We start from the raw sequence: 16,310 nt of genomic DNA on the forward strand, positions 1-16,310 counted from the left end.
GTTGAACTCATTTAGCCCCGGGGGACGCATTCAGTCTTCTGTATGAATATAGGTCCATTATTTATACACAGTTTCAATTAGGTTTTGGTCATTTTTAAGTATGTTGAGTTTGTTCCTGCCTAATGGTGTATGTGTCTCTCTTCACAGGACTCCTCTTGGGGCCTCTCTGGATGAACAGAGCAGCACTCAGTCCAAGGGTGAATTCCCCTCTACTATAACATAAGTCCTATTCTATAAAACTAACTCTCATATGGAAAAAGATCATGTGGAGGGGTGTGTTTGTGTGTGTGTGTGTGTGTGTGTGCGCCAAGGGGGTGTTTGGAGTATTTCGCAACTGTCTCACCACACCCCACCTTGGAGCCCTAGTGTACTTTGGAGCCCTAGTGTACTTTGGAGCGTACTAGCCAGCTTCTGTACTCATACACCCACACTCACTCCAGTTACCAGTTGGTAGCTTTGTAAAACTGTTATTGTGCTTCTAAATCGAAGTAAGAAACAGACTCAGGCATGATACAAGTATCCTGAGCTAAAAGGAATAACATTTGGATTCCCTGTATTTGCCTTGTCTTCCTGGTAATGCAAACTACATGGGCTGCTGGTGCCCTTTGATCAATGGCTATCTACAGTAGGTAAGATTACCAAGCAACCAGCTAGGAAAGTATTTGACGGTAAATATTTGTCTTGGTTTGAAGCGTTTGTCTGTAGTAGACTGTTCAAAATGCGTTCGGTCAATCATGCAAAACGTTTTTTACAGGCACGTGCCAAGGTTTTTATTTGAATGTTTATGTAGTCTACTGTAGGGTATACAATGCATTCAGAAAGTTTTCAGACCCCTATACCTTTTCCATGTTTTGTTACATTACAGCCTTATTCTAAAATTGATGAAATTGTTTTTTACCCCTCATCACCCAATACCCCATGATGACAAAGCAAAGATTATTATTTTTTGCACAAAAAAATTAAATATGACATTTACATAAGTATTCAGACCCTTTACTTAGTACTTTGTTGAAGCACCTTTGGCAGTGATTACAGCCTCCAGTCTTCTTGGGTATGACGCTACAAGCTTGGCAAAACTGTATTTGCTGAGTTTCTCCCATTCTTCTCTGCATATCCTCTCAATCTCTGTCAGGTTGAATGGGGAGCGTCGCTGCACAGCTATTTTCAAGTCCGGACTCTGGCTGGGCCACTCAAGGACATTCAGAGACTTGTCCCGAAGCCACTACTGCGTTGTGTTGGCTGTGGGCTTTGGGTCATTGTCCAGTTGGAAGGTGAACCTTTGCCCCAGTCTGAGGTCCTGAGCGCTCTGGAGCAGATTTTCATCAAGGATCTCTCTGTACTTTGCTCCGTTCATCTTTCCCTTGATGCTGACCAGTCTCCCAGTCCCTACCGCTGAAAAACATCTGCACTGCATGATGCTGCCACCACCGTGCTTCACCGTAGGGATGGTGCCAAGTTTCTTCCGGACGTGACGCTTGGCATTCAGGCCAGAGAATCTTGTTTCCGAATGGTCTGAGAGTCATTAGGTGCCTTTTGGCAAACTCCAAGTGTGCTGCCATGTGCCTTTTTACTGAGGAGTGGCTTCCATCTGGCCACTCTATCATAAAGGCCTGATTGGTGGAGTGCTGCAGAGATGGTTGTCCTTCTGGAAGGTTCTCCCATCTCCACAGAGCAACTCTGGAGCTCTGTCAGAGTGATCATTGGGTTCTTGGTCACCTCCCTGACCAAGGCCCTTCTCCCCCAATTGCTCAGTTTGGCCAGGCAGCCAACTCTAGGAAGAGTGTTGGTGGTTCCAAACTTCTTCCATTTAAGAATGATGGAGGCCACTGTATTCTTGGGGAACTTCAATACTGCAGAAATATTTTGGTACCCTTCCCCAGATCTGTGCCTCGACACAATCCTGTCTCGGAGCTCTACGGACAATTTCTTTTGACCTCATGGCTTGGTTTTTGCTCTGCCTTGCACTGTCAACTGTGGGACCTTACATAGACAGGTGTGTGCCTTTCCAAATCATGTCCAATGAATTTAATTTACCACAGGTGGACTCCAAGTTGTAGAAACATCTCAAGTATGATCAATGGAAACCGGATGCTCCAGAGCTCAATTTCGAGTCATATAGCAAAGGGTCTGAATACTTATGTAAATAAGTATTTTTTATTTTTTATTTTTAATACATTTTCAAAAATGTCTAAAAACATGTTTTCGCTAAGGTACTGCAGCCCAGTGCTAGAGGCGTCACTACAGACCCTGGTTCGATTCCAGGCTGTATCTCAACCGGCCGTGATTGGGAGTCCCATAGGGCGGCGCACAATTGGCCCAGCGTCGTTAGGGTTTTGCCGGGGTAGACCGTCATTGTAAATTAGAATTTGTTCTGAACTGACTTGCCTAGTTAAATAAAACAAACACTTCTGTCTACGTGCTTAACCCGCTAGAGCTGATGTCCTGCGGAAATCTAAGTAGCATAATAAATAATAACATCAAAATCCGTCTGTTTATGCTAGAGATACAGTATGTTTTTTGCATGGGCTCAATGTACCGCATCAGCCGGTGTCAGTCTTCCACATTTGCAGCGGAAGGTTGCAGACCTACAGTAGTGTTTGTCAGAACATCCCTAAAATTGGTCTTCTAAGGAAAAAATCTGTTGCGTTTGAATGGTTTGGCCTACAAACTAATATGACCCCTCTATGGAAGATAACACTCACGAACACGATTTAACTAACTGTACTTTACAGGAGTGCTTAAGAATGGCTGCAGCTTTGAAGACTACTTTTCTCTGGGAGCTGAGGGTAAGTGACAAGATGTGTTTGGGGGGAGGGGGGTGTGTGTGTGTGGGGGGGGGGGTCACTAGAGCAATACAATCTAGGACAGGGATGGGCAACTGGAGGGCCCTGTCTGCTGCATAAAAAAAATATTTAAAAAGAAGAAAAAAAACATAAATTGAGGGGGAACTCAGTCTGGGTCTCAATTTACTGTTGAGAGTTAGATTAGTAGAATACACCAGGTGCAATTTCCAAATGTGGTTGTGCATCTGCAGTTTTTTTCTGTTATGTCAGTCACTGATAGTCACTCAATATACCCATGTAAATTATTCTAGCCAGCTATCAAAACTTGTAGTAATCATGGTCCAATTACCGAACGGGGGGGGGGCCCAAATTTGTTCTCTACGCTGTCAAAGGTGGGTCGCTAAAATGTTTTGCTCGCAAGTTGCCAATCCCTGATCTAGGACCACACTACTTCTGTGGCAGTTTCAGTTGTTAATGAGGCTTCTAGAGAGACTAGGGTTCAATGTCAAATTGCACCCTATTCCCTATATAGTGCACTACTTTAGGCTGGGCCCTGGTTAAAAGTAGTGCGCTATATAGGGAATAGGGTACAATTTCAGAGACAGAAAATCTGTGTGGCCAAACAATTAAGAGCTAGAAGCTTCTCATTGTAGGAGTGCTTGGCTCATTTTTAGTTTTTACGAAAGCTCCAGAAAGGTACACCCTGCTGTTGCTGTTCTTACGAGCGGACATAATACTAAATCATTTGGTGGGTGCTTATAAACTCAGAAAAAAAAGAAACGTCCCGTTTTCAGGACCCTGTCTTTCAAAGATCATTCGTAAAAATCCAAGTAACTTCACAGATCTTCATTGTAAAGGGTGGTTTTAACGCTGTTTCACATGCTTGCTCAATGAACCATAAACAATTAATGAACATGCACCTGTGGAACGGTCGTTAAGACAATAAAAGCTTACAGACAGTAATTAAGGTCACAGTTATGAAAACTAAGGACACTAAAGAGGCCTTTCTACTGACTCTGAAAAATACCAAAAGAAAGATGCCCAGGTTCCCTGCTCATCTGCGAGAATGTGCCATAGGCATGCTGCAAGGAGGCATGAGGACTGCAGATGTGGCCAGTGCAATACATTTCAATGTCCGTACTGTGAGACTCCTAAGACAGCGCTACGGGGAGACAGGATGAACAGCTGATCATCCTCGCAGTGGCAGACCACGTGTAACAACACCTGCACAGGATCGGTACATCTGAACATCACACCTGCAGGACAGGTACAGGATGGAAACAACAACAGCCGGAGTTACACCAGGAACGCACAATCCCTCCATCAGTGCTCAGACTGCCCACAGTAGGCTGAGAGGCCTGTTGTAAGGCAGGTCCTCACCAGACATCACCGGCAACAACGTCGCCCATGCGCACAAGCCCACCGTCGCTGGACCAGACAGGACTGGCAAAAAGTGCTCTTCACTGACGAGTCGCGGATTTGTCTCACCGGGGGTGATGGCCGGATTCGTGTTTATCGTTGAAGGAATGAGCGTTACACCGAGGCCTGTACTCTGAAGCGGGATCGATTTGGAGGTGGAGGGTCCGTCATGGTCTGGGGCGGTGTGTCACAGCATCATCGGACTGAGCTTGTTGTCATTGCAGGCAATCTCAACGCTGTGCGTTACAGGGAAGACATCCTCCTCCCTCATGTGGTTCCCTTCCTGCAGGCTCATCCTGACATGACCCTCCAGCATAACAATGCACCAGCCATACTGCTCGTTCTGTGCGTGATTTCCTGCAAGACAGGAATGTCAGTGTTCTGCCATGGCCAGCGAAGAGCCCGGATCTCAATCCCGTTGAGCACATCTGGGACCTGTTAGATCGGAGGGTGAGGGCTAGGGCCATTCCCCCCAGAAATGTCCGGGAACTTGCAGGTGCCTTGGTGGAAGAGCGGGGTAACATATCACAGCAAGAACTGGCAAATCTGGTGCAGTCCATGAGGAGATGATGCACTGCATTACTCCATGCAGCTGGTGGCCACACCAGATACTGACTGTTACTTTTGATTTTGACCCCCCCCCCTTTGTTCAGGGACACATCATTCAATTTCTGTTAGTCACATGTCAGTGGAACTTGTTCAGTTTGTCTCAGTTGTTGAATGTTATGTTCATACAAATATTTACACATGTTAAGTTTGCTGAAAATAAACGCAGTTGAAAGTGAGAGGACGTTTCTTTTCTTGCTAAGTTTATTTGTCCTAATTTCACACGTATTAATACGCATGTGTGAATTGGAATTTTTTTTATTTTTTGCTTATCCTAACTCTCCGAGACACCCTCGGAGAGTGGGGTCACGGCCAGGGTCACTATTATCCAGCGCTCCTGGAGCAATTAGGGTTAAGTGCCTTGCTCAAGGGCACATCAACAGATTTGTTTCATCTTATGAACATGCGCACACACACACAAACAGGTTTCCCAGTTCAAAAGGAAAGGTGACGAGCAGTGTGTGTGTGTGTGGATTAGATGGCATACAGTTGAAGTCGGAAGTTTACATACACTTAGGTTGGAGTCATTAAAACTTGTTTTTCAACCACTCCACAAATTTCTTGTTAACAAACAATAGTTTTGGCAAGTCGGTTAGGACATCTACTTTGTGCAAGACACAAGTCATTTTTCCAGCAATTGTTTACAGACAGATTATTTCATTTATAATTCACTGTATCGCAATTCCAGTGGGTCAGAAGTTTACATACACTAAGTTGACTGTGCCTTTAAACAGCTTGGAAAATTCCAGAAAATGATGTCATGGCTTTAGAAGCTTCTGATAGGCTAATTGACATCATTTGAGTCAATTGGAGGTGTACCTATGGATGTATTTCAAGGCTTACCTTCAAACTCAGTGCCTCTTTGCTTGACATCATGGGAAAATCAAAAGAAATCAGCCAAGACCTCAGAAATAAATTGTAGACCTCCACAAGTCTAGTTCATCCTTGGGAGCAATTTCCAAATGCCTGAAGCTACCACGTGCATCTGTACAAACAATAGTACGCAAGTATAAACACCATGGGACCACACAGCCGTCATACCGCTCAGGAAGGAGAAGCGTACTGTCTACTAGAGATGAACGTACTTTGGTGTGAAAAGTGCAAATCAATCCCAGAACAACAGCAAAGGACCTTGTGAAGATGCTAGAGGAAACAGGTACAAAAGTATCTATATCCACAGTAAAACGAGTCCTATATCAACATACCCTGAAAGGCCACTCAGCAAGGAAGAAGCCACTGCTCCAAAACCGCCATAAAAAATCCAGACTACGGTTTGCAACTGCACATGGGGACAAAGATTGTACTTTTTGGAGAAATGTCCTCTGGTCTGATGCAACAAAAATAGAACTGCTTGGCCATAATGACCATCATTATGTTTGGAGGAAAAGGGGGGAGGCTTGCAAGCCGAAGAACACCATCCCAACCGTGAAGCACGGGGGTGGCGGCAGCATGTTGTGGGGGTGCTTTGCTGCAGGAGGGACTGGTGCACTTCACAAAATAGATGGCATCATGAGGAAAGAAAATTGTGGATATATTGAAGCAACATCTCAAGACATCAGTCAAGAAGTTAAATCTTGGTCTCAAATGGGTCTTCCAAGTGGACAATGACCCCAAGCATACTTCCAAAGTTGTGGCAAAATGGCTTAAGGACAACAAAGTCAAGGTATTGGAGTGGCCATCACAAAGCCCTGACCTCAATCCCATAGAACATTTGTGGGCAGAACTGAAAAAGCATGTGCGAGCAAGGAGGCCTACAAACCTGACTCAGTTACACCAGCTCTGTTAGGAGGAATGGGCCAAAATTCACCCAACTTATATCAATTTGTAAGTCGCTCTGGATAAGAGCGTCTGCTAAATGACGTAAATGTAAATGTTATTGTGGGAAGTTTGGAAGGCTATCTGAAACATTTGGCCCAAGTTAAACAATTTAAAGGCAATGCTACCAAATACTAATTGAGTGTATGTAAACTTCTGACCCACTGGGAATGTGATGAAAGAAATAAAAGCTGAAATACATTTTTCTCTCTACTATTATTCTGACATTTCACATTCTTAAAATAAAGTGGTTATCCTAACTGACCTAAGACAGGGAATTTTTACTCTGATTAAATGTCAGGATTTGTGAAAAATTGAGTTTAAATGTATTTGGCTAAGGTGTATGAAAACTTCCGACTGTATCTATCTCAGTTCTCCCTCTGAGTGACCTGCCTGTTGGTAGAGGAAGAGAGGAGGATAAATAATGAAAGGGATTTATCTGTATATCTAGATGGGAACATACATTAACTTTAATGTCCTCTGGCACTGCTCTGTAGCTAGTCTCTACTAGCCCCTCTAAAACACTCCCTCTTCTCAAGGCCCATTTTATTTAATTTAATTAGGGAAGTCAGTTAAGAACAAATTCTTATTTACAATGACGGCCTACCAAAAGGCAAAGGGCCTCCTGCGGGGAAAGGGGCTGGGATTAAAAATAAAAAAATATAGGACAAAACATACATCACGACAAGAGAGACGACACAACACTACATAAAGAGAGACCTAAGACGACAACATAGCAAGGCAGCAACACAACATGACGACAACATGGTAGCAGCACAAAACATGGTACAAACATTATTGGGTACAGACAACTGTACAAAGGGCAAGAAGGTAGAGACAATAATACATCACGCAAAGCAGCCACGACTTTCAGTAAGAGTGTCCATGATTGAGTCTTTGAATGAAGAGATTGAGATAAAACTGTTCAGTTTGAGTGTTTGTTGCAGCTCGTTCCAGTTGCTAGCTGCAACGAACTGAGAAGACGAGTGACACATGCCATACTGTATGACCATAGCAAAGGTCCTGTTGTGTTTCACTTGCAGACCTGGGTTTAAATGGTATTTTAAATCGTTGAAATATTTGTTGCATTTGCTTTAGCCAGCCTGGCATGCCAGATGACAATAGGTAAGTAAAGAAATAAAAACAACAGTAAAAAGACAGTGAAAAATAACAGTAGCGAGGCTAAATACAGGCACTGGTTAGTCGGGCTGATTTAAGGTAGTATGTACATGTAAATATGGTTAAAGTGACTATGCATATATGATAAACAGAAAGTAGCAGTAGTGTAGTACACAATGCAAATAGTCCGGGTAGCCATTTGATTACCTGTTCAGGAGTCTTATGGCTTGGGGGTAAAAACTGTTGAGAAGCCTTTTTGTCCTAGACTTGGCACTCCGGTACCACTTGCCATGCGGTAGTAGAGAGAACAGTCTATGACTGGGGTCTTTGACAATTGTTAGGGCCTTCCTCTGACACTGCCTGGTGTAGAGGTCCTGGATGGCAGGCAGCTTAGCCCCAGTGATGTACTGGGCCGTACGCACTACCCTCTGTAGTGCTTTGAGGTCGGAGGCTGAGCAATTGCCGTACCAGGCAGTGATGCAACCAGTCAGGATGCTCTCGATGTAGCAGCTGTAGAACCTTTTGAGGATCTGAGGACCCATGCCAAATCTTTTTAGTTCCCTGAGGGGGAATATGCTTGGTGTGTTTGGACCATTCTAGTTTGTTGATGTGGACACCAAGGAACTTGAAGCTCTCAACCTGCTCCACTACAGCCCCGTCGATGAGAACATACAACAACTTCAACAATTTTACTGAGTTACAGTTCATATAAGGAAATCAGTATATTGAAATAAAGTAGGCTGAAAACTATGGATTTCGCATTACTGGGCAGGAGCGCAGCCATTTGTGGGCCTGTGAGGGCATAGGCCCACCCAATCAGAATGTGTTTTTCCCCCACAAAGGGACTTTATTACAGACAGAAATACTCCTCAGTTTCATCAGCTGTCCGGGAGGCTGGTCGCAGACGATTCCTCAAGTGAAGAAGCCCGGATGTGGAGGTCCTAGGCTGGACTGGTTACACGTGGCCTGTGATTGTGAGGCCGGTTGGACGCACTGCCAAATGCTCTAAAATGACATTGGAGGCTTATGGCAGAGAAATTAACATTACATTCTCTGGCAACAGCTCTGTTGGACAATTGCATGCTCCCTCAAAACTTGAAACATCTGTGGCATTGTGTTGTGTGGCAAAACTGCACATTTTAGAGTGGCCTTTTATTGTCCCCAGCACAAGCTGTCATGCTGTTTAATCAGCTTATTGATATGCCACACCTGTCAGGTGGATGGATTATCTTGGAAAAGAAGAAATGCTCACCAACGGATGTAAACCAATTTGTGCACAACATTTTAGAGAAATACTATTTTTGTGCATATGGAACATTTCTGGTATCTTTTATTTCAGCTCATGAAAAATGGGACTAACACTTTAAATGTTGGTTGCATTGCTCCAGGTGAGCTCAATCAAGGCCAACTAAAGTATTTGAAATGATTTTGCCCAGGTTGTTCATAGGAAGTGTGTTAAGGTATTCGTTATTTTGAAATGTCAATAATATCAGAGGGTAGTTACTTGCATACTTGCTAAATAGGTCGGAGGCTGAGCAAAACAATAAATGTCCTCTCACTGTCAACTGCGTTTATTTTCAGCAAACTTAACATGTGTAAATATTCAACAACTGAGACATAAACTGAACAAGTTCCACAGACATGTGACTAACAGAAATGAAATAATGTGTCCCTGAACGAAGGGGGGATCAAAAGTAACACAGTATCTGGTGTGGCCACCAGCTGCATTAAGTACTGCAGTGCATCTCCCCCTCATGCACTGCACCAGATTTGCCAGTTCTTGCTGTGAGATGTTACCCCACTCTTCCACCAAGGTACCTGCAAGTTCCCGGACATTTCTGGGGGGAATGGCCCGAGCCCTTACCCTCCGATCTAACAGGTCCCAGACGTGCTCAACGGGATTGAGATCCGGGCTCTTCGCCGGCCATGGCAGAACACTGATATTCCGGTCTTGCAGGAAATCACGCACAGAACGAGCAGTATGGCTGGTGGCATTGTCATGCTGGAGGGTCATGTCGGGATGAGCCTGCAGGAAGGGTACCACATGAGGGAGGAGGATGTCTTCCCTGTAACGCGCAGCGTTGAGATTGCCTGCAATGACAACAAGCTCAGTCCGATGATGCTGTGACACACCGCCCCAGACTCTGACGGACCCTCCACCTCCAAATCGATCCCGCTCCAGAGTACAGGCCTCGGTGTAACGCTCATTCCTTCGACGATAAACGCGAATCTGACCATCACCCCTGGGTGAGACAAAACCGCGACTCGTCAGTGAAGAGCACTTTTTGCCAGTCCTGTCTGGTCCAGCGACGGTGGGTTTGTGCCCATAGGCGACGTTGTTGCCGGTGATGTCTGGTGAGGACCTGCCTTATAACAGGCCTACAAGCCCTCAGTCCAGCCTCTCTCAGCCTATTGCGGACAGTCTGAGCACTGATGGAGGGATTGTGCGTTCCTGGTGTAACTCCGGCAGTTGTTGTTGTTGCCATCCAGTACCTGTCCCGTAATACCGATCCTGTGCAGGTGTTACACATGGTCTGCCACTGCGAGGATGATCAGCTGTCCGTCCTGTCTCCCTGTAGCGCTGTCTTAGGAGTCTCACAGTACAGACATTGCAATTTATTGCCCTGGCCACATCTGCAGTCCTCATGTCTCCTTGCAACATGCCTAAGGCACGTTCACGCAGATGAGCAGGGACCCTGGGCCTCTGTCTTTGGGGGTTTTCAGAGTCAGTAGAAAGGCCTCTTTAGTGTCTTAAGTTTTCATAACTGTGACCTTAATTGCCAACTGTTTGTAAGCTGTTATTGTCTTAACGACCGTTCCACAGATGCATGTTCATTAATTGTTTATGGTTCATTGAACAAGCATGGGAAACAGTGTTTAACCCTTTACAATGAGGTTCTGTGAAGTTATTTGGATTTTTACGAATTATCTTTGAAAGACAGGGTCCTGAAAAAGGGACATTTTTTTGTTGTTGCTGAGTTTACCATCAGACCTGTATGGAATGGCTTTGAGGTTTATTGTTGGTAGTGCATGGTTGGTGCTGTCAAAGCTGTAACTAAACTACATGTTTCTCATTCTTCTACTCAGCTCAACAGCTGTAGTGATGCATGCTCCCTGATGTGCTACTGTATGTTGTTGGTCTCTGAGAGATGGGGTCAGTCAGATTTTGTACTGCATGGTTGCACTCCACACATTACTATTGTGTTTGTGCAGACCAGGGACAGTGGGTGGTAGCTAGTGTGTTGTGCTAAGGTTGGCTCCTGTTAAGGTCTGCTCTGACTTGTCTCAGGATGATTCCCAAATGGCACCCTGTTCCCTATAAAGTACACTACTTTTGACCAGAGCCAATTTGGGTATTATGGTGTTATTTGGGACATACCCATACATTGAAGCAAAGCAAGGGGCCGTAGTTAAACCTGAGATCAGTGTTCCATTGTGTCCATGTCGTAACGCCCCATGATTTAGTCAATCTTACTCAATCTCCGGCCTAGCGGATCTACAAGGTACAAGTCTCAACAGACACCTGTATGAGGGCCCTTCACCCTTCTGGCTCCGATCCACTCCATCAGGGAGTGGCAATGATGTGGATAGATGGATGCATGTAGAAAAACATCACCACTTATTGCTACTGTTAATGCTCACACACAACTAGAGAATTAAGAGTAATTCAATGGAAATGCATGCTTTGATGATTATCCTGCTCTTTGAGGTTAAAGAACCAGTTATGCTGATTTGTGTTTGTTCAGTTCCAGGCAGACAACTGACAACGTGTACTCTCCTGTCTTTGTCTCAACCAGGACCTGGGTTCAAATACTATTCGAAGTGTTTGAAATACTTTGTTTTTGCTCTAGCCTGCTGGACTGCCAGATGGGGGGAGTTTACAGTTTTGGGACTATTCTATTGATCGATCACGCCAAGAAAGCTCAATTAAGCTCAGATAAAGAATATAAAATGGTATTATATTTAGAATAGTATTTGAACCCAGGTCCTGGTTGAGACAGTCCGGCATCCACGTTTTCTTTGCGTCACTAAGGCGGCCTGGAAGAAGCCATCAGACTCGGAGCAGGATTTTTTTTTCCTGACAGATGAGGCTAGTCCAGACTTCAGGAGGACCCTCTTTACTGTCTGTTTCTAAACCATCATTCTGTCATTATGTTCCTCTTTGTCTCAAAGACGAGGATTTGGTTCTGGGCATTCTCATTTCGACAGTGGCCTCTTTTGCTTATGTTATATGTGTGAAAGGGAAGTCTTCATCTTTTTAGAAATGGTTGACTTGGAATCACTGCAAAAACAAACCATTCTGTGATGTTTCATATCTGTTGTCCTTGATCACTGTCACGATCGTCGTAAGAACTGGACCAAGGCGCAGCGTACGTAGCGTTCCACATCTTTACTATAAAGTGAAACTTCAGCAAATACAAAACAATAAACGAACAAACGAAACGTGACGTTCTGGAGTGCTCACAGGCAACTACACAAAAACAAAACAAGATCCCACAAAACACAGTGGGGAAATGGCTACCTAAAATATGATCCCCAATCAGAGACAACGATAAACAGCTGCCTCTGATTGGGAACCATACCAGGCCAACATAGAAATAGAACAACCTAGATTACCCACCCTAGTCACACCCCGACCTAACCAACATAGAGAATAAAAGGCTCTCTCTGGTCAGGGCGTGACAATCACAAATGCTTGACAGCAGTCACCTTGATTGTATGTTTTACAGAAGTAGAAATGTTTGTTTTTTCTATATCATTATTTTCTACAGTGTAACAAGTTAATTATGACAGATGGACTTTGAAGAGAAATGAGTGAATCACCAATTACTTTATACAGAGCCAGCTTACCAAAGCACAGAGCAGTGTGCAAAGCTCCTGTATTGATTTCTTTCTTTCTCCTCCCTGCAGCCAACCACCTTCAGACCAACTGTGCCAAAACAGAGACACCCTGGTAAGACCCCCCCCCTATGCTATTGGCCACTCCTCACCCCCTCAGTTCAGTCCCAGCAGTAGTCTTACTCCCTGTGGTGTGAATACTGTACCGATCACTGCTTGCTCACTCTGCTCCCCAGCTATGGGATATGTGCAAAGGACAAGAGGAGCCAGTTCCTACAGAACAGGAGTATGAACTCAATAGGCTCAGGGAAGAGCAGCACCAGTGTATCCAGGTGAGTAGTAGACACACAAAGATGGGCAGGCCCTGAGCCTCAGCCAAGCTCTGTGGTTGGTTTCGGCCCTTCTGGGTTTGAACTGAAGCCAGCCAAAAAAGGTTTAGAGTGCTCTGGTTCATTCATATATTACAGCACTTCATTATTAGTATGGTAACCAGAACATTTTAGGTCCCAAGAAAGAGCTAAAAGCTGGTACGTTTTTTATCAAGTTTAATAAAATACTGTTTCTGAAGTTACTTCCAAACTTCTTGGCTAACTATCTCTGTTTTATCTCAGACTTTTCATTGATCGTTCAGCACTGCATTATTTCAACAGTGTATTATATGCACTCATGCATTCACTTTGTCTCCAGTGTGTCTGAGTTGTTGGACCTATATGAAGAGGATCCAGAAGAGATCCTGTATAACCTGGGGTTTGGCCGGGAGGAGCTGGATATCGCCTCAAAGATCCCCTTTGCGTTTCTTTAACAGCCCCTCTTGTGCTAAGGGCGTCGATCTCAAGGTCTACCTGGAAGCACAGCTACAACGCACAGAGATGGAAAAACCCAACTATGCCCTGACAAGTATGTTAACACTCTCGGTTTGCCTCCAACTGTCTTGCTTTGTCTTTCTATTGCTCTCTTGTTCATGCATGCTTTGGCTCTCTCTATCTCGCTCTCTTTCTCTTGGTTTCGCACTGTTTTTTTTCCTTCCCCCCTCTTCCTTCGAGCTGTGAAAACACTGTATGGCCTGGAAACACCGATCACTGTTCGCCGTCATAAAATGGTCCAGACATACAGCCATGTGCTGGCATGTACATACATGCAGACCTACAGGTAGTGATGAAAAGAATGAGTTGTGGTTCTGAGTGTCACCTGGAGTGCAGAGAAGCAGTGGGATAGGTGGTATGGTAGTTGATGTAATGCACAATGGTGGTAGGGTTGTGGTTGGAGTGGGGTGCTGGTGGGGGATTGGGGGTAGGATGTGGTAGTGGGTTAGGATATATGGTGGTTAGGGGTAGGATGTGGTGGTGGTTAGGGGTAGGATGTGGTGGTGGGGTAGGTTTAGGTTAAGATGTGGTAGTCTTGTAGGTGATGTAATAATGGATGACACACCGCACATTGGCTGGCAAGCCAGAGAGGAACAAGAAGGGATACAATGGCTGGCCAACCAGAGAGGAACAGGAAGGGATACAATGGCTGGCTAACCAGAGAGGAACAGGAAGGGATACAATGGCTGGCCAACCAGAGAGGAACAGGAAGGGATACAATGGCTGGCCAACCAGAGAGGAACAGGAAGGGATACAATGGCTGGCCAACCAGAGAGGAACAGGAAGGGATACAATGGCTGGCCAACCAGAGAGGGACACAATGGCTGGCCAACCAGAGAGGAACAGGAAGGGATACAATGGCTGGCCAGCCAGAGAGGAACAAGAAGGGATACAATGGCTGGCCAACCAGAGAGGAACAGGAAGGGATACAATGGCTGGCCAACCAGAGAGGAACAGGAAGGGATACAATGGCTGGCCAACCAGAGAGGAACAGGAAGGGATACAATGGCTGGCCAACCAGAGAGGAACAGGAAGGGATACAATGGCTGGCCAACCAGAGAGGGACACAATGGCTGGCCAACCAGAGAGGAACAGGAAGGGATACAATGGCTGGCCAGCCAGAGAGGAACAGGAAGGGATACAATGGCTGGCCAACCAGAGAGGAACAGGAAGGGATACAATGGCTGGCCAACCAGAGAGGAACAGGAAGGGACACAATGGCTGGCCAACCAGAGAGGAACAGGAAGGGACACAATGGCTGGCCAACCAGAGAGGAACAGGAAGGGACACAATGGCTGGCCAGCCAGAGAGGAACAGGACGGGACACAATGGCTGGCCAACCAGAGAGGAACAGAAAGGGACACAATGGCTGGCCAGCCAGAGAGGAACAGGACGGGACACAATGGCTGGCCAACCAGAGAGGAACAGGAAGGGACACAATGGCTGGCCAGCCAGAGAGGAACAGGAAGGGACAGAGAGAGGTGTGTGTGGAACATGGCCTGTTGTCTGTAAACTGCTGGACCGTGGCCCAGTAAGAAATGCTGTGTTGTAGCAGCTCTCGAGTCAGTTCCATCTTGATCTGGTCTAGATTAGCACGTTAAAGGGAGAGATGAGACTCTCTCTTCAATCCCTTTTGAAGTTTCATCCCTCCCAGTTAAGTTTGTGAGAAGTTTTGTCGTCTTCCTTTTGAGTTGTTGTTGATTTGCAGCAGCCCCACCACTAACTGAAGGCCTTGCTGTTTCTGTTTCGTAACAGATTTTATGTACAGCATACTGATCATGGGAATTATGGTTGCCCTGTGAGCTGTGACAGTCTGTGCCTTTCTGTGCCTGTAAAGCTGATTTTATTGTCATGATGCAGCTTTCGCTTTCATCATTCTCCAAATGAACTGCACCCATGAGGGCTGAATCTGCTGCTAAGAGAGACAAATATAAACAGGCTTTCTGGAGACTAGCTAGCTAGAGCCTTGGGTCAAAGAACTCAGGAGCTCATTGTTTCTATTTTGATTCTTAGTTTATCACGTTTACTCCCTCTTTCTTCCCTTAAACTAAAAGTTGTATTTTAATTCCAGTTTCCTCTCTCTTTCTTTCCCCCTAAAGGTCGTTTCCGTCAGATCGCGGTCCTGACCACAGTGGCCAACGAATTATTTCATCTCTACTCCCAGGTGTCGGGCCAGCCAGTCCAAAAGATCTGCAGCCTGGATGGGGAACCCCTTACCATCATCACTCCTTCTCCTCTGAAGAGGAACAACTCAGCCCTGAATGCAGCCAAGATCCTAAAGAAGACCATCACCAAGCATAACCTGTTCGGTGGGGCAGCAGAGGAAGTCTCTCATAGTCCCACAGCCCTGTCTACTACCACAGAGAAACAAGCAGACCAATTGAGTCCAGGTACAGGGGACAGCGCCATCACTACTGACTCCGACCACAAGGGGGAGCTCAACCAGAAGGCCTTCATGAAGAAGGAATCTACTTCTCCGGCTATGTTGACTGAGGACAGCCACTCTAGAGGCAGCACTGAAGCCCCCCTGAGCATCAACAGACACCACCCTGGAGTGAATGGAGACAGTCCTAAGCTAAATGGAAATGGCCTGGCATTGACAGGAAGTGGAGAAAATCACATCTCGTTCACTGTCAGTGTTGTCCCTGAGGAGGCCCAGGAGGGTGACCTGCGCTTGTGCAGCGAGGCTGACCTGGAGAAAGAGCACCAGGAAATCCATCAGCAGGGCCAGAGGGCCATCCGATCAACCCCAGACGAGGAACCTAACTACAGCCTGATGCCCAACCCTCACATCGCCCACCACCACACGCAGGCCAAGGATTCCTTTGAGATGGAAGAGGTAGGAGGACCATACTCACACAAGGGT

The 16,310-nt window shown here is 45.7% G+C and overlaps 1 protein-coding gene across 1 annotated transcript in view; it reads left to right on the forward strand.

Moving 5' to 3' along the window:
• Window positions 1–16,310, forward strand: part of LOC106586465 (protein ITPRID2) — a 37,571-nt gene that overhangs the window by 4,690 nt on the left and 16,571 nt on the right. The window contains 7 exon segments of the mRNA XM_014173814.2: window positions 148–197; window positions 2,733–2,786; window positions 12,654–12,696; window positions 12,818–12,913; window positions 13,269–13,365; window positions 13,367–13,478; window positions 15,544–16,283. Of these exon segments, the coding sequence (XP_014029289.1) occupies window positions 148–197; window positions 2,733–2,786; window positions 12,654–12,696; window positions 12,818–12,913; window positions 13,269–13,365; window positions 13,367–13,478; window positions 15,544–16,283 (1,192 nt within the window).

The sequence above is a fragment of the Salmo salar genome, chromosome ssa25, assembly GCF_905237065.1.
Source record: "Salmo salar chromosome ssa25, Ssal_v3.1, whole genome shotgun sequence".
Lineage (NCBI taxonomy): Eukaryota > Metazoa > Chordata > Actinopteri > Salmoniformes > Salmonidae > Salmo > Salmo salar.